The 23,193-nt window shown below is 35.0% G+C and overlaps 1 protein-coding gene across 4 annotated transcripts in view; it reads right to left on the bottom strand.

Annotated features, from left to right (window-relative positions):
* The window catches only part of grin2bb (glutamate receptor, ionotropic, N-methyl D-aspartate 2B, genome duplicate b), a 95,525-nt gene that overhangs the window by 31,712 nt on the left and 40,620 nt on the right, over positions 1-23,193 (bottom strand). For all 4 annotated transcript variants that reach the window (XM_052604777.1, XM_052604785.1, XM_052604793.1 and 1 more), the window contains 3 exons: positions 8,169-8,312; positions 3,868-4,138; positions 2,350-2,542 (listed from right to left, as the gene is read on the bottom strand). In XM_052604777.1, the coding sequence (XP_052460737.1) occupies positions 2,350-2,542; positions 3,868-4,138; positions 8,169-8,312 (608 nt within the window). The remainder of the gene's footprint in view (positions 1-2,349; positions 2,543-3,867; positions 4,139-8,168; positions 8,313-23,193) is intronic.

The following is a 23,193-nucleotide window of genomic DNA, read 5'->3' as shown; positions in this document are numbered from 1 at the left end:
GTTCATATTAAAAGCTCACTTTTTTATTATGACGGATATTTATGTTTCCAGATGAAAATAACAGCCGGGCCAGTGCAGACACGTGGGCGCGGGCTGAATGTCAGAGGAGACATAATGGGGAAAGAAAAGTGAAAGGTGCTCTGTGCCAGACGCTTCAGCGAGAAGCTACAGCTGACCCACATTACCAATAATCTACTCTCTTTTTCTCTTTTGTTGTCCATTTGTCACTCTCACTCATTCTTTCTCCAGGAGGTGTTCAGCTACAGAACAGCGATAATAGAATGTTACTCAATCTAGGACTCTCTTTACACCTGGTTTTAGGATCCATCTCGGCTGATCCAATCACAAATGGCCAGATGAGACGGATCATCAGAGACCCCTGCCTTTCATAAGCATCTCCTGTGACCACTTTTGATTTCATTTTGAGGGGGAATTTTTTTTCCTGTAAATGGATTATAAATCTTTAAATAATTAATTGTTTTAAATGTTTGCTTGGTAATTGTCTTATTTGATTTATCCTGTGGCATTTTAAGTAATTAATTATATATAACATTCACATTTGTGATCATAAATATAAATGACACTGAAATTAATCCACAAATTATGTACAATATATGTGACCCTGGACGACAAAACCAGTCATAAGGGTAAATTTTTTAAAAAAACTGAGATTTATACATAATCTGAAAGCTGAATAAATAAGATTGTTAGGACAATATTTCGCAGAGATACACCCAAAATCTGGAATATGAGGGTACAAAAACAAAAATCGAAAATTGCTTTTAAAGTTCTCCAAATGAAGTTCTTATCAATGCATATTACTAATCAACAATTAGTTTTGATATATTTACAGTAGGAAATTTACCAAATATCTTCATGGAACATGATCTTTACTTAATATTCTAAAGATTTTGGGCATAAAATAAAAATTAATAATATTGACTCCTACAATGTATTTTTGTATTTCACAAATATAACCCGGCAAATTAAGAACTTTAACTGGTTTTGTGGTCCAGGGTTACATATATAAAAGGAAGATTTTATGCATTATATTTATATAATATTTATGTAGACTTAAACAAAATGTAAGTAAGATATTATAATGTAGTATATAATATAGTTGTTTGTGAATGTAAAAAAATCTTCAAATATCAAAGTGCAACAAAAGGAGTTATTGCCGATTGTGAACTGCCTGGAACATGTTGTCAGTAATTTCAGTCTTACTTCTTGCACAAACCTTGTTTGCACAAATGTTTCAACACATTTGCATAATGCTCTTCACTGGCTGCCCGCGAACAATGTGTGCTTGGGCCCGCCCTCAAACACTGTAGCTGTTCATCTTGTTGGCATGTCTAGAAGACTCTGTTTTCTGCAAAAGCAAAACGCCCTTACATGTACTCCCAATGGATGAGGATGTACTGTAAAGAGTCAGTGGTTAAAATTAATTTAACAGTGACGCAGTATAACTCCAACCTTTAATTGTGTTCCCATCTTTTACTGACGACTGCTTTTCAAATCTTAATATGCCTAAATGTACCCACTTTAATTTGGACCATCTTGTGCCTCTGAATCAAACTGTAAGTGTTATTAATTATTTATATGTTTTCTACAAAGTGCTCAAAATGCATAGTTTTGTATTGCACCTCCAAAGCAAAATTACAGCCTTTAAAACAACATAATAAGGAATCTTGTTTTAACCAAGAACAGCCAGTAACATCAATGCCATGATTCAGATTCCTCCATTAAATAGTTTTTTTATTAACCTATATATTAATATATTTAAACACAAACATGATGTTTAAGCACATGTTTGTTCACTGAAAGCTAACTAAACCAAAATTCAGAAATCTCTGAAACAAGTTTACATATTTCAGTAATACACACCACCAATCAAAAGTTTGGGGCAGATAAGATTTTTTTTAATGATAAAACGTATGTATGATAATAAATAATACCAATCTTACTGAAATCTTAATCTTACCAACCCCAAATTTTTCAACAGTACTGTAAAATCCGGGATAAAAAGGGTGCCATGAAACCAGCACCCATTATCCCAAAGTACTACATTTAGAACTTTATACATCAAGTAATCCATTTTCCATTTTTACAACTAGTAATTTAAAGATCTGTCTCTGACAGCACCTACAACATCGAACACCAACCATGGTGTGTATGTATGCATGCATGAACAATATGTTTGTGCACCTGTCTAGGGCTCTTTACCCTTTTCAAAACACTCCATTAGTTCAGAAACCCTCCTGAGCAGGTGTTGTAAGTGTGTGTATGTGTATGATTGCCAACCCCAGATGTCAGTGTTTGAACCCTGGCACCCCGCTAGGCCTGACTCACCTCAGCACCTCGTTGGGGTTTGCTGACTTGCTGCCTTTCTTGTCAGGCGTGCCGTGGCATCCAGACTTAAGCAGCGTGTGAGGACCCCGATCCAGCATCATTGTGGAGGTTGCCATGGCAATAATGGCTACAGCATCACGCACTCGAGCCTCCAGTCCGTAGTCCCACTCATCGTAGGAAACAGAGATCAAACCTGAGATAAAGGAAGTGTAAATTCAGTAAATACAAGCATTTTTTAGCTAAATATTTATATATAGCTTTTTTCATTTTAATTTGAAATGCGACAAGTTAATTCAGGCTTCACAACATTATAGTGTACAATTAGAAAAATGCATATTATTTTGAGATTTTACAAAGTTTAGTAAGTGTTAGATCATCTGACATATTTTGATACAGTGACAAAAATGGTGTAGAATATATTTTCATTCAGAAATTGCTAGTAAAAAAAAAAAAGTGGCATGCATTGCTGAATTCAGCAAAAAACTTAATTTATATTATTTAGTAAAACATACTCCAATAACATTTATTTATATCTATGAAATATTTACACCCAGTTGTGTGTGTTACATATATATATATATATATATATATATATATATATATATATATATATATATATATATATATATATATATATATACACTGTAAAAAATTTCTTGTTGTTTTTACAAAAACTTTTTGGCAGCTGTGGTTGCCAGAATAATTTTGTAAAAATACAGAAAACTGTAAACACATTTACGTCAAAAACTGTTAATTTGACAATATAAAGCTGTAATTTACAAACAAGAAAATGTGAATATAAACCAGTAAATTCAACAACACACAAAATTAAATCTGTTTTGTACCTTGAAAATACTGACAACCACCATAATAATAAAGATGGTACTGTATAAGAGAAAGCCACATGAAGTATCAAAGCTCATCACAAGTAGCTTCACCACAAGCAGAAGTATATATTAACATATAGAAGGTGCACATTTATGGAAACACAAAACACCATCATGGTAACACACGTGATACTTAAATAATGCAAAAAACTTTCATTAAGCAACAGAAGATGTAACATAAAGCTCAAATGTACATAACTGATAACAAGAACTATTTAAAAACATGATTATTTAAACAAAATACTTTCAAACGTGGAGTGTCACGCAGGGAATTCTGGGAATATCAGTTTACAGTTTTAGACTGTAAATTATACATTGATTTGTTCTTTTTTTACTTCTAAAAGCTGTATAATTAACAGAATTTTACTGTAAATTTACATTAAATGCTTTGTTAGATCTTTTACAGTTTTTCCCTGTATATAGTACGGGAACTTACTGTTAACCTATTATCAGTTTTTTTCCGTAGCGTTTTTACAAAATTTTACAGTTAAAATTACACTTATTTTTTACAGTGTATATATGTGTGTGTGTGTGTGTGTGTGTAAGCAATATTTCATAGTTGTAAATAAAAGTGTCTTTTCCCCATCAAGTTCACCTTTTTTTTTTTTAAATCCAATCCTTCTTTTCTTACCTGTTGGAAAGACGCTGGGTACATTATCTGCATCCCCTGTCACCAGAGATGGTACGATCCAAGTGTAACCATAACCAGAGAGGCCGACAGAATGGGCCACCTCGAAAATGGTCATGGCTTCTTCTTTAGTGCAGTACAGTAGTATAACAGGACTTTGGAGCTTCTTCATCTGGTTCTGGATCTTTGAGTCTCCATCGTCTACTGACATGTCCAACAGCAGCACCTCTTCCAGCTCCCAGCCAACAAAACTGTTCTCGACGGTACTCCGGATCTGGATCAAGCCAAAACAGACGAAAGATTAAAAAAAACAGCATGTCCTGTAACAGCCTCCTGCTGCCTCCAGCTCTCCCGAAATGGTTCACTTTTGTTCTTTAGATATATGAGAGTTAAAAAATAAAACTGCTGAAAGGACAACAAGAGATAGAAAGGGAAAGCTAAATTTTTTTAAAGGAATAAGTGAAAACACTAATCATAAAAGTGAAATTCCCATCATGCGCTTCTTCCAGATACCAGCCCAGCAAACATTTTTTGATCTCTGTGATTTGTAAAGAGAAGCAAACCTAACCCATATTTCAAAATGCACAGAACTGCTCTGCTCTGCTCTGTCTGAGGAATTACGTTCAAATGCATTTGCTCATAACAAATTGTTCAAACGCGAGTCCATAGAGATGCTTTCCATTATAATCTACTGCAGTCAGAACTAGAGGGAGATGAAATTATAGTACCCACAAATCTGATGATGCATATTTCTGTTTCGCCCAATATTTCCAGCCAATTTGACAGACTTGCAAACTGCACTGACAGTATCATTACACACATGCAGTCAAGTGTAGTTTGAGCATCCAGTACCACAGGGGTAAACCTACAAAAAATGACTATGATGGTCTCTGGTACACTGACACTATTTTAGTTTTATTTATATACTGTTTTATTAAAAGTAATAACAGTAAAATGTATATATTAATATTTTAAATTAGCCTTTATTTCTACATTATTTGTTTTCATTTTAATATTTAGTTTTTGAGTTTAGTCATCATATGTGCATTTTTGGGGTAACTGTCCCTTTAAGGAAAGAAAGATACCTGAATAAACATGAGAAATTTTAACTAAATGAAATAAATGTAGGTTCAAAATGAAATTTGTTTCATTTAGTTAAAATGTCGCATGTTTATTCAGGTATCTTTCTTTTCTTAAAGAGACAGTTCCCCCAAAAATTCGCATTTTCATTTTCGGGTCACTTTGAAATATTTATTTAAATAATAATCTACTTCGTATTCATATTTTATTTAATTTCAGAATTATTTCAGTGGCTGATTTTTTTTTTTATCTTCTTCATTTTTTTATAATTACAGTTTTAGTTAAATGTAACAACACTGGTTTATACTATAGTTTATTCTGCCAAGTACTGATAATTAGCTAATTATTGATACGTCAATAACAAAAAAATGAATGGCATTAAAATTCTACTAAACTACTCTAAAATCAATAGTTTTAAATCCCAGAAGTGAATTTAGACATCATTATATTAATGAACATTATGAAAAATTGACATTATGTTGCGATTTTAGGAATATTAGTGAGTGTTAGATGTTGGCGAAATGTACAAACATGAGAAGTGATGGTGCATATTTAATACAGTCTATCAACGGTTGATCAGTTCGCTGATAAATGATATTTTCCTGGTACATACTGAATTATTCATTTAAATACCAAGGTATTTCCACGGTCATTTACAAAGCACAAAGTAAGAGAATACAATTGCACAGGTACTGCAGCAACCCAAGGATATTGCAGAAGATGAAGGGCCAAATAGGAGGCACAAGAAAACAGATATCAGTGTGGCTGGAGAGGAGTATAGCCTTGGACACAATTTGTTCAAGCTTTGGAAATCGTCTGAACCATTTTCCCTCCCTCAGCAGACAGCAACACAAAGCCTGGCACTGGTCTCACTGGTAAAGCATCAAAAACCTGCCTGCTATACACCTGCAAGAACATCAAGAGCCTGCTGCATGAGCCTCCTCAATAAGCAGAGCATCCTCTGGACCTCTACTGGGCTCTGCTTGCATCGCCCTGAGGTTGCTCCGATTTGAGGAAATACTGAAAGTACAGCAGAAATCAAAGAACACAACCCTGACCATTGCACTGTGTATTTATGAACTTTATCCACAGCACTGTGGGCCAGACAAATTTAGCAGGTCTGTGACAACAGCTGACTGTAAGTTGAAGATATTGCTTCCCAGTTGAGGCAATGTACAGTAATATTTCTATAAACATTTCTAAAGTAGCGTCATTTTAGTATTATGTATGCAATATTACAGTTTTTATCAAAATTAAGAACTTTTATTGTTATATTTTTACTTATTTTAATTTACTTTTTTAGTAATTTTGATATGTGCCTTTTTCATTTTTTATTATTTGCTGTCATTTTTAAATATTAATATTTAGGTTAAACTTTTTTTTTTTTTTTTTTTTTTTTCAGTTAGTAATTTTAGTTCTTATGTTTTCCATTTGATAAAGTATTTCTATTTTATTTCAATTAACAAAATGTTTTAATAGTTCTAGTTTTACTTAACAATAAATAACCCTGTTCTAGAGAGGCTGTTTTTGCTAGCATGAATTAATCTACACTACTATTATAGGGTTTGTGTACAAGTTTAAGGCCACATTTTGTGTGAGAGGTGTGATGAATGAACAGAAAGATGGTTACAGGGAGATTTCCAGCAGTCATCATTTACTCACCCTCATGTCATTCTGACTTTCTATCTTGCGTGCAGCCTCTTTTCTGTTGTCACACAGGTTGAGAATGACATAAGGGTCAGTAAATGATGACATAATTTTCATTTTTGAGTGAACTATGCCTTGAAACCAGAAACAAAAAGACATTAAATTGGAGAGGAAAGTAGCATTAGTTCCTATAGGAGGGACGTATACTGAAAGTAGGTGAAAGGACATTAGTTTTGACAGGAGCCCCAGCATACAGAAGACAGAGGAGAGGACGAGAGCATTAGCTGAGACAGGACCACTGGCAAACTCCTGATGATGAAAGAGACTCGAACTGCAGCGGCTGGCACCCCAGCAGTATTAGGGTGTGAACCGAACCAGCTAGAGTTTACAGAGTTAGGGGCAGTGAAGCAAACAGTAGTCTGGGGTTTCACGAGATCCCCATCTCAATTTGGCCACATTGGTTTAGCTCTGGATAGGTGGTTTAAACAGAGATGTGTTTCTCCCGCCAATTCTAAACACAATAGAAATCACTTAGCAACCCCTGGTAACCACCCAGAACACCCTAGCAACCACACGGCAACATCCTAAAAACATGCAGAACATCTTAGCAAACACATTGCAACGCTTTTCTGCACCAATCTAAATTTCATCACAAATAAAGTTCATATATATATATATATATATACATATTCAGCAAGAACACATTAAATTGATCAAAGGTGACAGCAAAGACTTGAGAGCAAAGACATTTTTTCTCAGAGAATCCTGAGAAAAAATGTATCACGATTTCCACAAAAATATTATGCATTATTATTATTCATTATTATTATTATAATTATTAACAACAACACATGTTTTATGAACTGACATCCGAATATGTTTTATGTTTAAGGTTACTTGAATCATGCACATAGACAGGCTTGGATGAAGATATAAAACCTGACCTGACATACGGTGCATTACTATATGTGTATTATCAGAGCAGGCCGCACAACTCCTTGTCCAAGCTCTCCAGACTGGACTATTGTAATGCTCTCTTTTCTGGGCCTACCAACATTTACTATCAAGCCTCTGCAACTGATCCAGAATGCAGCAGAGAGAGTGGTCTTTAACAAGCCCATGTCACACCTCTCTTCATCAGTTTGCACTGGCTGCCAATAGCTGCTTGAATCAAATTCAAGGTTCTGATGTCCTAAACTTGCTAGTTCAGACTTATGCCCCTTTACAGCTGAAGAAATGACACTTTGCTACAATGTAAAGTAGTGAGTGTACAGCTTGTATAACAGTGTAAATTTACTGTCCCCTTCAAAATAACTCAACACACAGCCATTCATGTCTAAAGCACTGGCCACAAAAGTGGGTACAAGTGAAAATGTCCAAAAAAAACACCTTTCTATGAGTACTGTTCTAGACTAACTGAGACATGTCACCGCACTTGAATACTGTTGCTCTCTTGTTGGTCTGATAGCTTCTATTGTTTTCCTCATTTATATGTCTGCTAAATGATTTATAAATCATTATTAACGGTTAAATTGAAATGAAATGGAACTGAATTGGGGAAGAAAGAAAAGTCTCACCCGATTGACAAAGTCCTGGTATCCAGGGTAGTAGGTGGTGACGATGGAGAATATGTACCAGTCATATTCCTCCATTATGTTAAGCATGACAGAGGCTTGCTGCTCTATAGAGGGACCAAACTGGAAGAACATGGAATGGTCATCCTGCGAGAAACACAGAAAAATGCATGCATGAGAACAGAAGAATTGAGGGGAATCACATTATAATAGGATGTGAGTAGGTTATAGTTATAATTCATACCGGTTTTCAACAGTACATACAGTATGTCAAAGAGAAAGATGAGAATCTGCTTGCTCAGTCATTTTTTTTTTTTTACTCAGCTCATTTATTCTTGTATAATTCGTGCCTCCAACCCAAAGACAAACTGACAAATCCAAAGTTAAGTATCATTTTTGTTCTTTTCACCACAGTAACCTGTTTAAGTTTGGATGAAGGGAACAAGGATCAGGAGGAGAAAGAGGGTAGAGTAATATGAACCAGCCCCAACAGCATCTAACATCTGCTGCATCAAAGCACGTGATCGTGAATGAGACACATGACCACTTCACTCCTGAAACAAATGTTACATCCCAGACAGTTCAAATATCAAAATGAAATATCCACAATACATTGGTGATAAATGATCTGAAGATTTCAAATGCTTATAATAAGCATGCTGATGAACTCTTCAAATCGAATATGCATACATTGATGTGTGTGTGTGTAGCAAATAGGCCGAAATGTTTTAAAGCTATGCACACATGTGTGACAGTGCACATGAATGCATACACATTGATGTACGTAGAGGTCTGCACATGCTTGTAAATGATTGTTCTGTGTGTGCACTCATGTGTGAAGTCGGTCGTGGGCGTTTGCCCTGTTAGTCATGCCGCATGGTGAAATCTCTTTCAGGTCTCCACGCTCTACTCAACATCAAAGCCACTCCCCTGGGCTCCGAGATGGACTGATCCATTACCTTGACTCGGCTTTAATGAGGTAACAATACTGATGGGGCTGTGGGGAGGGGGGCTCAGCTTGTTAATCTAACAGTTGTAGTATAATGTATTACGTGTGTGTTTATATATTCTTGTTTCGGGTGTTTTTTACTAAATGTTTAATGTGTGCCTGATTTGCCAGTGTGTATGTGTGTCTCTGCCACCTTCTATTCATTTACGTCCCCCCAGTATTAATTTCCTGTCTTAATTCCTGCTCTTCCCTTTTGGAGTTGATCCCATAAGAGAGGTAGGACTCCAGTCATGGGGTCAGGAAGATTTCTTTTTCTTTTTGGAAAGAAATCAGCACTTTTACTCAGCAAGCAAGAATTAAACTGATCACAAATGACAGTAAAGACATAATGTGACAAAAGATTTCCATTTCTATTTCTATGTCCATGAGATGTATATAATTGATGTTAACTTTCTATTCATCAAAGAAACCTGTAAAATGTGTATCACGGTTTCCATAAAAATATTCAGCAGCACATCTGTTTTTAAAATTGGTACAAATATATTATTATTATTATTATTCAGCTTTGCCATCACAAGAATAAATACATTTGACGATTAGATGGTAGAAGCACAAATTCATTACATAACACATGACTGGGATCAGAAACAATACTCTTGGCCAGCCATAAAAAAGTTCATTTAACTTCTCAAGAGTCTGTCCTACTATCTTTTAAGGCAGTTTTAGTTTGTCATTTAGAGTAGCATTTCATTAAAAAAATCATTTCATATTTCCATAATAATAAGACATTGTTTAATACCCATTAAAAACCCATTCATCTCATGCCATTATTTATGCAACTGCAGTGTAAATGCATTAATGCAATCTCTGAGTTTAAGAAACTTTCTGTAGATATAACTAAACGTTAATTCAGATGCAGTTTCTGAAACCATGGCTGTTGCAGCATAGAAAGAAATAGAACATTTATTTTTAAAGCTAGATACTTTTCTAATTTAACACTATAATGACTTTAAATGTTTCAACCATTCAACCATTGCCATTCGTAGGGTGTCAGACTGAATCAGACAATATAAGATTCATCATGAACAGGTTTGAAACATGAGGAGCCAAATTTTACAGAAAGGGCAAAGACGACAGGATGTTGCTAAATCAGATCCTAGCACCAGCCTGTCTGAAGCGAGCCTAACAAACTAGCAGCTTCAAACAGCTTTCAACATTTATATATATATATTTATATATATATATATATATATATATATATATATATATATACTTACTGATACTCAGAAAGGAAATTGTCCAATCTGGGCCAAATAACCGAGATTAGTGGTCAAAGAGATGCACAACCTGACATTCACGTATCTAAATCCATGATAGAAATCATGATCTACATACTTCCTTGTCCTTATGATTACAGAATGGCACGGAAACTGTCTTTTACATATGTAGATGCACCAAAATGAACTCAAAAAGACTTGTAAACGAATATCAGTACATCGCTTAACTCCATATCATGTATGTAACCCACACATTTGACTATCATCTTCTAATCACTTATTGTGTATGTCTTTTAAAAACTATTGAAAAGCTTAAGGGTTCATATTCATGTTTAGTATGTGTGTGTTTGAATCGTCTTGCTTGAAACGTTTCTTCCAATCAAAACGTTGTCAAATGTATCATGTTCTTTGTTATAGAAAACCGGTCCAAAATTATACTTGCCAAGAGTGGGAAAATTGTGACTGATAAGATAACGTTTGATTTATGGATTGAGAGGAGAATTATACTCAGATCAAAGACAATATCTAATTAGTCAAGTCAACAGTTGGCCAAAAACCTGGTTTGAATACTCGGTACACCATCAAATTGTGCTTTTTAGTCAGCGCTTTTGCTTTGTGCTTTTAGCCATGCATTTTGACATTACTTTGAGCGTCGTTCCAGCGTGCTTCGTCCTGCACACCTGCTGCTACTTAGTCACGATGAGAAGAAAACCATCTAGTCTCGTTACTTCTATTCCTCCACTTTAATTTATTTTATTTTCCGTTGAGAGTTTTGTGTTATGAGTTAAGTTTTGTTTCCGAGTTCACCTCAGGTCTTGTGACCACCTCAAAACATCAACCAGCCCACAACTCCACATCTTCAGCCAACCACTGGCTTCCCAAGACATCACTCCAGTGACTACTGAACCTCCAGCCAATCAACAACCTCGGGAAACCCCCCTTTTGGCAACAACAAAGGAGACCCCTTGCACAGGCAACGCAAGTACCTCCAGATTCCAGCTGAACTGGTGCATTTAATATACATTTAACCTCATTGATGAACTCAATTCAAGGGTTAATTAAGTGATTGATGGTTCTTCACGTCTATGCAACTGCTCATATTCATATTTTCATTCTCTTAAACTCGTTATTTCCTCACTTCCTCTCTTCCTGCAGCTTGTGTGAATGTGTGAGTGCTTGTGTTTATGTGTTACATTAGTTTATATTGTCTTAGATCTATCCAATAAAGTCTTATTCATATTGAAAAGAGAAGTATCTTGTGTTTTGTGCGTGTAATACATTTTTTAAACTGTCGATCATGTTACTGTGCTAATTAATAGTGTTTTCACTATATTTTGGATTTTAATATCGGACCCACTTTATATTAAGTGGCCTTAACTACTATGTACTTACATTTTAATTAATAATTTAGTACAATGTACTTTTTGTGTACATACATGTTTTTACATTGTACTTATATTTAAAAAAAAAACGACATGTAATTACATCTGTATTTAATTTATGTAATTACATTTATAATTACACTGTTGACCCATACTTTACACCTTAACCCACCCTTAAACTTACCCATACCTCCAACCCTCTCCCTAACCTTACCCCTATCCCACCTCAATAGCAGCAAAAGTGTTTTACAATATGAATACAATAAGTACATTGTACTTATTTTTTTTATGTAAGTACATAGTAGTTAAGGCCACCTAATATAAAGTGGGACCTTAATTTCCACTGCAGAGCTGATCTTATACAGCTCGTTCAATGAATCGCTGGCTAACTCAGTGATCAGCCATTAAACAGTGATTCTGTATTTATATCAGCATTACATTTGTTTTCTGGGAAGCACCTTGTAGTTTAATAACCTTGAGCAACTGTTGTAATGTCAGAAATTGTACAAATACAATATAATAATATAATAATAATAATAATAATCTAGTTTATAATTCTACTTCACCCCAAACAGCAGAGAAATCTATCAAGGTCAACCACACATCCTTATTTTACTGACAGTTTCTGTTAGTCAGTAGAAATGGTCAGTCAATCCATTCCAGATTTCAAGCTGTCATTCTCCTCGCAAAAATGACACAACACCGACAACAGATTCACCTTCACTGTGATGCACATGTGAAATGCCACATATGGCCTCCCATTCTGACTTTACATTTAACACACACACACACACGCACACATATTATATAGGATACCATGTGTCAGATTTGTTTCAGGATCATTCCTCTCTAATCCGTCGTTCTACACTTCTGCTCCTCACCCCCTCCCTGTCATCAATCTCCCTCGCTCCGTTTCTCCTCTCCATCCGTTCCGAGTCTATTCATCTCAAAGTGAGCGATCACAGACACATCCACTGCACATGCAAGTGAATTAGCAGACTCTTATTCCACTTTCGCCTGTTTAGCCCAACAGAGTGGCCGACCTAGCCATCCACTAAACTCAGAACAGTCCCGCACGAGCAGCAGGGAGCTAATGCAGACCTTACATTACTACTTTACTCCCGTCTGCTTCAATAATGGAGACAAGTGTCCTGCAGAGGCAGTTTATAAGCAAAGCATCTTTAATATTCGAATGCGAGGCATAAAATAAGTTTCCCACTAACTCTTGACTGCTGGGAAGGGATAACAGCTGAGCTCCTGCCATCGACGATACCGCGCCAGAACAGCATGTCATTAAGAGAGGAAGGGGACAGCTTTAGAAAAGAAGAATCAGGTCAGTTGATGAAAGCATGCATCTAAATTCAAGTGATTCATCAGCTGATCTGCCATGATGGATCTAGTATCGGACTGATTGGAAGGCTGTTTAGCAGCCAGAAAGCCAATGATAAAGATGCCTCTGTGTTGCTTCAAGAAAGCAACCACACATTTAAGCTGTGTTTTATTTTCTTTCTTTTATATTCAATCATTCATTATTATTTATTTGATCATTTTATATTTCCATTTAATCATATAATTATTTATAATAATCATTTAAACCATTTATTTACCCCTTTAATTGATTCATTCATTGATAGTTAGTATATTTGATGTTTTTACACTTGCTTAATTTTATGAATGTGTGGTTTCAAAGAAAAATTCTTTATGTGTTTTAATGCCATGGGTTGATGATGTGAAGCCTCAATTTTCCATTTTTATAGCTTGTGGTATAATAACACCTGTTGGATTTGTGCTGGTCAAATGAAGTTTGACTTAGCATTGGAAGTGACGCAACTAAGACTTTTCAATAAACCTTTTTTTTCTTACTTCATTCTCATAGTTTCTACTCTACATAGCCTTCCTCTGTTTGCCTCTTTCGCTGATAGAAGACTGTGAATACTGTTTTTGGTACTATACAAAATGCAGTGAAACACTGATTTCTACTTTAATTGGCATTATATTAAACATTGTTACTTATTTAAAAAAAAACACTCAGTAACCCCACAGTTAGTTATAAGCTGTGTGTGTTTGAGTCACCAAAATAAAATTCATTAGAATAATTTGTTTGGGAATCGGACTTTGCTGGTTGCACTTGATTTACAAAACAGCTCATACAAGTCAACATTCGTTCTGGAACAATGTCAGCATTCACAATTTCCACTTTACAACTGATAAATGTGATTATTTTGACATGACACACCGTTAGGAAACACCTGCAGTCTGTTCATAGCCTGACACAGTCCAAGGAAAGCTCTTTTCCAGAAACGCATTAAATTAAAATAAGTCTTTTTGAGGTTTGTATCAGAAGTAGTATCTTAGACATTGATTTTTCTATATTCAGTACTGATTGAAACTCAACCAGAGAGCAACTTCTGACATTTTCTACAACAATAGAAAGAGGCCCTTCCAGCGAGTAGTGCTCCGAAATCTATTCCTTAGCACAGACTCAGAGACAGGTTTGAATAATACAAATCAGATGAGAAAAAGAACAGACATGGAGAAAGGAAAAGGAGGAGAGAAAGAGAGCGAGATAAAATGAGAGTCAAGAGTCCAGAACTCTTCATTTGATTTCATTGTATCTTCTGAGTAAAGTTGATGTACCATTACCTCCGTCACTAAATACAGCTCCTCTCCTCTACAACTGTGTCGACCCCCTTCAGAACAGCAGTGGCATTAGCACACAGCCAAACAGAGCTTGTGTGAGCTGTGGAGAGGGAGAGGGAGACTCGCAGCATTAACAGCCTCTACTGCTGCTGGCACGGAGAACAAGAGAGCGCAACCTTGATCACTCGAGATAAAACAGTCACTGAAATTAAAGTGTACAGATACACTCCGGATCAAAGAGGGGAAAAAACAATGCAGGAGTAAGAAGAAAAAATTATGGCACAAAATTATTGAAAAGAGACGTCTGATTTATACAAACCCCCACAACAAAATATAATTACTGTAGACTAAAAATGAACCCTTATATAATAAATGGACACTTAATGTGACAACAGATAGAAAGATAGAATGATAGAATGATAGAGACAGATGGACAGATGGATGGATGGATGGACAGATAGAACGATATATTGATGGATAGATGAAAGATAGAATGATAGAGTGATAAAATGATAGAATGATAGAATGATAGAATGATAGATAGATAGATAGATAGATAGATAGATAGATGGATAGATGAAAGATAGAATGATAGAACGATAGATAGAACGATAGATAGAACGATAGATAGAATGATAGAACGATAGAACGATAGATAGATAGATAGATAGATAGATAGATAGATAGATAGATAGATAGATAGATAGATAGATAGATAGATAGATAGATAGATAGATAGATAGATAGATTGATGGATAGATGAAAGATAGAATGATAGAACGATAGAACAATAGATAGATAGATGATTGATAGATAGATAGATGAAAGATAGAATGATAGAACGATAGAACGATAGATAGATAGATAGATAGATAGATAGATAGATAGATAGATAGATAGATCCACTGTGATCCACTATTACAGAGCAGAGTTTGGCTTGTACTGTAGAAAGGGATATGATGAGTCATAAATCACCAAGGGGTTTTAGAGAAAGAACGGGAAGAGGAGAAAGAAGAAGAGAGAGAGAGAGGGAAGCACGAGACACAGAGGAAACAACAATAAAAAGAGAGTCTTGCTCATAACAACCCGAGCCATCAAAGGATCAGAGCGTCACAATTCACCCCGCACAATCTTCTGCTTTTGTTGTGTTTCACATAATGAGGCTGATCTTAGTGAATAATGGAGGATCTGTGAAATCAACTGAGCATCTTACTTTAATATTGAACTGAAAAACAACTGAGAGCGTCTAGAAATGCCTGATTTGTATTTGAATGAGTGTTAGAAAAGCTTTCTCTCTAAACAATGCGTCAGGAGAACACACATCTTTATCTAGAGTATTTGTTCAAAAATAAAGGTGACAGCACAAACCACTGAAATACAGTTGTTTCTGTTGGAGAAGTTGCAGCATTCTTACTCTTTCTCTATCTTATATCTTATTTAAAAACTTCTTATTTCCCCAGGCAATATGTAATATAAACAATCAATAGGCTCCACTGCATGTCCAGCTGTTCATTTAGCATACGAGTTCCCATGCTGCTATAGCTCCACCACAAATAAACATCATACTGCGTTATATTCTTTGGGCTGTGCTGGGTTTATTTTCTGTTCTTCCGTTTATACTCTTCCATGGGCACACTATTTATGTTTTATGGTCCTGTATCCAATATTCTCAACCACAGCCTGGCATTTCTCTGTCTGGCTCTTTCTACAAGACAGGTGCCATCTGTGTTTCTCATGAACAGTTGTGTAAAATAATAAAAATAATAATAATAATGTAAACAATGAGTATGAACAATGAGACACACACACACAGACACACACACACACACACACACACACACACACACACACACACACACACACACACACACACATATATATATATATATATATATATATATATATATATATATATATATATATATATATATATAGGGTAATATATTATAATGTTGACTTCAAAACAGTAAGCAATTTTTATCAGCTGTCTCTTCAAATATACAGTGTATATGTTTAGGTTCAGTAATTTCACTTTAATTGAAATGAGAAGGTTATTAGTCAGATATTAAATGCCTTATTGTTGAAAATGCCCAATGTTATTTTCACAGGAGCCTGATAAAAATGCTCATTTAAAAAAAAAAAATAAATCTCAGATGGTCTTCATATATATATATATATATATATATATATATATATGAAGATGAAGTGTATTACAGTTTTGAAGTCATAATACATTATGAATGTATTATGTAACATTAAAATATATTAATTTAGTTTGAGATGATTTATTAACACAAAAATACAGTATTTGTCATTACACTGAATGTATTCAATCTTTTAAAAAGTCAAGTTCACCTTAAAATCTCTTTTTGAAAGCACAATGGCATCGGTTTCACAGTATTACCCACTCATTATTGCTTTATTAAGCCTATCTGTTTCTACTGTAATCTTCACAGAAAACTATTTTCATGTTATTCTGGACCATCAACACATTGTGCTTGATCATAACATCTTATTTAAGGGCTTCCCTCCCTCCTTCAATCAAACACTGAATTAATTACATATGACACATAATTAACAAAACAACCTTAATTCCCGTTATACGGCCCCCTCCCGTCAGCGCTTTTAAATCAATTTTTTTTTTAAAGCCAGTCTTTGATTAAAACACGGGGCTATTTCCGTCCAGCAGAGATAATTCCTATTTTTCACCCTGTGCATCTCCTCTCCCTTTTTCTTTCACTTCCCTCTCTCTTCATGAGGCCCTTAATTTCGATGATAAAGCAAGAACGAATTCAGCCATAGGTGTGAGTGACGTCTAGACACCTTGTCTCAATAGTGCCATGAGCCCAAGGTGCATCTGCGTTAATCAGCATCATGGAGGTAAACAGTACCATAAAAGCACTAAAACTCCCCTCACAATCATTTCTATTAGACTCAGAGTGGATACTCATAATGCACTAATGCGTGTGGCACGACACTGCTACTTCTCTCTCCAGAGCGGAGTTCTGTAGCCCGCATACAAGATGAATCATGGCGTAAGCTGTTGAATGTAAAGCCTTTTGATGGAGATTACACTCTGTCAAAGCGACACAGTAAATAGCAGTTTAAAAGCTGCTCACATACACACTGATATGTAAGGAACTACTGTAAGGCTGAAACTACTTATTGGAAAGTTCTATATTTCCACAGAATCCACAAAAAAACCTTGTTCAGGGACGTCACTGCAGAAATAAAAAAATCTACTTTGCAATATAAGAAAGCAGTATGATGCATGATATAGTAACACATTTGAGAGCTGGGTTATTATAATTAACTAAAACTAAAATCATAAAAATATATTTGTTTCTTGAAATAAAATAAAAAATTAAATTAAATACAAAATTACCTAGTTTATTTTAGCTAGAACATTTTCCATTGCCATTAAACGTATTCTAAAATAACTACTTAAATAAAAAATAAAAAAACACAACAAAATTATTTAAAAATTTTTATAATAATTAAAATGGAAACTACAAAAAAAAATCAACGAATTAACAATAATAATAAAATAATAATAATAATAATAATGACAATAATAATATTAATCATAATAACCCAATCATATACTCAAATAACAATGATAAATGCTATTTTACTATACATGATTATATGGCTGGAGTGCATTTTTCTATTGATCCATATTAGTCTCATCCATATTGATATATGCATGCTCATTTACTCTGACTCTTACATTTAGATTACCTCTAAGTGCCATTATCTAAAGTGCACTTAAAGTTAATCTTTAAAATGACTAATAATTTCATAATCCCTCTAAATGTAACCTTCAGCAAATCAAGATGAATATACATTTTTCATTCTGTACATCATTCATAGTCATAATGTTGTTGCCTAAATTAATTTGTAGCATTTAAAGCATTTTGAGATTTTAGTGTTTTATTTGTATTTTAGAGAAAACGGTTTAAAAATTATCTAGATATAACATACTGTACATACAGTTTATGTAAACATTGCATGCATTTATTTTTGTGTGAGTATAGGTAGACAGATAAGAATGCATACATTTAGGAAATAACAGACAGATTAATTGAACAGTCGCACACATTTTCAAACACAGGGCTTTGTAACAGCGTAATAACATAAACGACACTCAGGGCTGCGAACTGTTGTCTAGTTAATAACTTAGTAAGATAATGCCCATGCATTAGCCATAGGCGATGGCCTAAGTTTCTATGTCAGAAACACAATGACCTCCTTTTCTTCCCCCTTTTTGCTCTTTTTCAAGTTTTTCTGCCTCAAGGCCCCTCTAAGGGAAATGAGAGCAAAGACTTTCACCCCCTCCTCACTTCTCTGATCCCTCATTCTAGCTGTTTTTCTTCCAGAGAAAATGAGATGTGCTACCAGGCTCATTAATTGTTGAAACTTTCTCTTCCATTATCAGTCTTGGCTGCATCATGTCTTATTCGTCATGTCACCAGCGCTGTCAGCCCGTCTCTCTGTTGTCTATTACCTCCTCCCTCTGTCTTTCAGCCTAGACTTTATCTTCTTTTTTCCCTCTTTTGCCCCCCCCCCCCTCCTTTTATGTCTCTTTCTTCAGGAAAGTCAATAACACGCGTTCCTCTCTTCTTCCAAACCCCTCATCATTTCTATCTCTCCCCGAACAAAACCAATTGTTCTGAAGGGGCAACGATTTCCCTCATCTCTGTGTCTGAGACGAAGGGAGGAACATTTGAAACCGGCTCCACGAATGATGTAAACGCTGCCATTTTTGCCAGCTACTATGTGTACTACATCTCCCACTCCCACATACTGTACACACATATGTTGTTATTTATTATGCCATGAATTTTTGGGTGAATGAAATATTACTTTATCAGTCATACATGAAGACATGCCGCTCAGAGTCATTATAAAATGGATGCTATTTTTTAGGTTATCTTGTATCAGAATTTGTGACATCAGTTGATGCTGATTTTTGATGAGGAGGAATATCAGGATGTGGCTAATTAAATTAATGATGGTATTAATTATCAGGGTGAAAATTGTGAAACACTGGATATGTTGCACAGATAGTGATCGCGATTGACAAACATATTTATTTTTATCCTTCATATTTATATCAGTTAACTAGAGGTGTGAGTACAACCATTTAATTACTTTCCTTAATTTTGTAATTTTATGTACACTTTGACTTATATTTTAAATCAATATTCAAAAGAAATTAAGATTTTTTTTTCTGCAAAGATGCATTCAATTGTTTAGAATTGACAGTACAGGCATTTATAACGATACAAATGATTTCTATTTCAAATAAATGCTTTTCCTTCAACTTTCTATTCAAAGAATCACAGAAATATTAAGAAGCACTGTCGTCAAAATGTTTAATATTTCTTGCACAGAAAATTAACATATTAGAATGATTCTGAACGATCATATGATGCTGAAGTCTGGAGGAATTATGCAGAAAATTCAACTTTTACAGCACAGGAATAGATTACATTTTTAAATATATATTTAAGTAGATAGAGTTTTTTTTCACATATACATATATATATATATATATATATATATATACAAATTCTTTTTAAGAATTTTTTTTATCAAATAATCACAGCCTGGATGACGAGACTTTTTTCATTATCTTTCCCACCCCAAACTTTCAACAGTAATTTACATGTAATCTAAAGGCCTTTGGTTAAAGAACCGAACACATCTTTTATGTGCTCCAATTTATTTTGTTGCTCCTTGTCTAAATTAGCTCCAAAAGAACATGAACCTGTCCAAAAAATGAGTACGCCACAAATAAACTTAGTAGAAAGACATAAAAGAAAACTCAGTTGAGATCAGACATTTTTGCTGCACGTTCTGTCCCCCTTCACTTTAATTGTACCTCCCAAAATAACACTGTGACGTTTACACCGTTTAACATCTATAGTTTTAAGAGCCGGTTGCCCTCCGTGTCTAAATGAAGTGTAAGGTCTCAGCCCCGTTTGCTGAGAGCATCTGCAGCGGACCAAGAGGAGTCACTCCTGCTCAATTTAATGAGACTTCCTGCATCTCATAAAGAAGCAGCAGTTATGCTTCTCTTGGCTCACTAAGTAAGCTTGGCATGGCGCAAAAAGAGAATACATCGCCTTTCTTTCATTAAAAAAAAAATATATCTCTCTAATTCTCTCTCCCCATGGCCAATTTTCAACTATTTAATCTTTTACTCTAAATTCATGTGTAATATTCCTAAATTACCACCCATTTATTTCCGTATTAAAAACCCAGGACTTTGTTGTCCGTTATAATTATCAGTCGCACTAATAACTCATGAACTCCCAATATTTGCGCCACTAAATTCTAATATGCCAAGTCCTTTTCAAGCCCTGCGTTTCACTATTAATGTGGGCAGCAGGAAATGAAGTATGAATAATTGAAACCCAAATCTCTTCATTCATGTCGGTAACACTAATATAAGAACAAATCCCACACTGCCCGGTTCAAATAAAACACTATCACTGATTCGTATGTGTTTTTGCTGAGACATCCGGTTTGGAAGAAACGGGTTATGTGTGAAGCAAAATAATTTGACGGTTTGTATAAAGTGATAATACTCTTGAATTCCCTTTCCGGTTTTCTCCTCAGGCTCGTTTAATCAAAGCATTGTATTTCTTTGCATTTCATCTGTGGAAACAGAACAAAACATGCACGATGGCCACGAGGACCTGTTATCACCAGCTTACACAGAACCTAAAACGCACTTTCCCAGCGGTACCGCTAGCCGCGCTAAAGCAGCCCTTAAGCTAGTGTTCCTGACCTCTGCCTTTGAACACATGCAAGCGCAGTTATGCAAATTGTTATGGTTATTCAAGCTCCTCCGCAAGCAAAGCGTGTCTCTGCATCGTTCAGTGCCATGTCCTCACGCAAGATGCATGCCACATTTTCATAAAGCAGCCAAACATTAGAAAAACTTTGCGGTTGTGCACATAAACACATTTAAGAAGCGCATTTGTACCTATATTATACAAAGCACTGCTTCCTAGACATATTAATAAATGCAGAGTGTCATTTCAGATACACTAACAGCACGGAAACCTACAGTCACTCCTAGACACACTAACACAAAGACATTCGTAACCGGAAGGAACAAACTCAAACACACAATAAAAATGAAAACAGACATGACTCACCTCATCAGAAAAACACTCACCCTATACACACACACACACACACACACACACATACACAGTTGTCCCTTACTGTGACATAGATGCATGAGGCTCAGTTAGACTGAAATAGACTGTAATAACAGGGGGGACTAAAAACACTTCATCTTCCAAAGACACACGCAAACACACACTTTGACTCTAAACACTTCATCATCCTAAGACACACACCACATGCTCTAAGCACTTCATATTAAAAAGACCTGCGGAAATACGCAAACTCACACAGCAGCACAAAAAAAAACCACTTTATCTTCGGAAGCAATGGCCAACATCGCTTAACATCCGAACGCTGGGATAATGAATGTCACACACATGCGTGTGCAGTCTGAGCTTTAAACACCATTATCAGCGTATTCAATACCTCCAGTTTTCAACAGCTAATTTTAAAGTGAAATTAATGGATATAGAGAAAACAGCACAGTTTCACATTCCTTTTTCTCTTTTCTTCGATTCATTACTGTTTCTCTTATGTTCTCTCTTTTTCATCCTTTTTTTCATCCAATGAATTCGTAATCAAAACAGATCAATCCTCGCTCTCTAAAATTAGGCTTTACCCGTATTCTAATCACAAAGAGCTCTTTACACATCTTTAGCATCCTCGAGCTGCTCAAATCAATGTTCTCACTTGGATTTTTTTTTAAGCCAGCATGAACTGCCATTGACAGCCTGTTTTAGCTCTCTTATGTGATGAATGCAGGAGTAAAACTCATTGGAATTAATCTGGATCTTAAAAAGTGGGCATACCAAAGTGTTCCTAGACAAATGGAAGTACAGTATGCTAAACATAATGCCTAAATTTGCTATTGGTTAACATTATACAATAGCAGTGTGAATTTAGTGAATAAAAGTGCAAGAGTCTTTATTATTATTTATTTATTTTAAATAACGCTGAATTGACATTGAAACATTTTTGAAGTAGCTTCTTGTGCTCCAGGAACATGCATTAAAAGAACATTTTAGGTTCAGTACAAGTTATTCAACACAGCATTTGTGGAATAATGTTGATTACAACTAAATTCATTTAGAATTTTCTTTAAATAAAAACAAAAATGTGGGATACGGTGAATGAAAGTTAATATGCAGTTATATGAATTTTAGTGTAAAAAATGCATATGTACCTTTTCAGCATTAAATTACATTTAGTTTGTTGCCAGAACAACATGAAGCCTAAATCCCCAAAATGACTGGAAAAAAAATGCTTTCATAAAATAATTGAAAAAAAATTTCTTAAATTTTAGGGCTTTACACTTTTTTGATTGTAAGCGACAGACAAGCCTAATAATTTTTTGATATTCATCATATCATGTATTCAATCCAGAATATTCCTTTAAGAATGTAAATAGGTTAATACACAATTACACATATGTGTATTAACCTTTCTTAAAGGAATACTTCTGGATACTGTAGTGAAAGGTGAAGGAAAAAGGAGGCAGGGCAAAGATATCTGATCATCTTATTAAAATTCATGCTTTATGTCAATATGTGAAACCCGTCGACAGTGCAGCTGAATACAGACCTCAAATGACAAAGACAGCAGGAAAAGGATGGATAGAATAAGTGAAAGAAACA

This window comes from Carassius gibelio, chromosome A1, assembly GCF_023724105.1.
Source record: "Carassius gibelio isolate Cgi1373 ecotype wild population from Czech Republic chromosome A1, carGib1.2-hapl.c, whole genome shotgun sequence".
Lineage (NCBI taxonomy): Eukaryota > Metazoa > Chordata > Actinopteri > Cypriniformes > Cyprinidae > Carassius > Carassius gibelio.
This window is presented reverse-complemented; position numbering and strand designations above follow the sequence as displayed.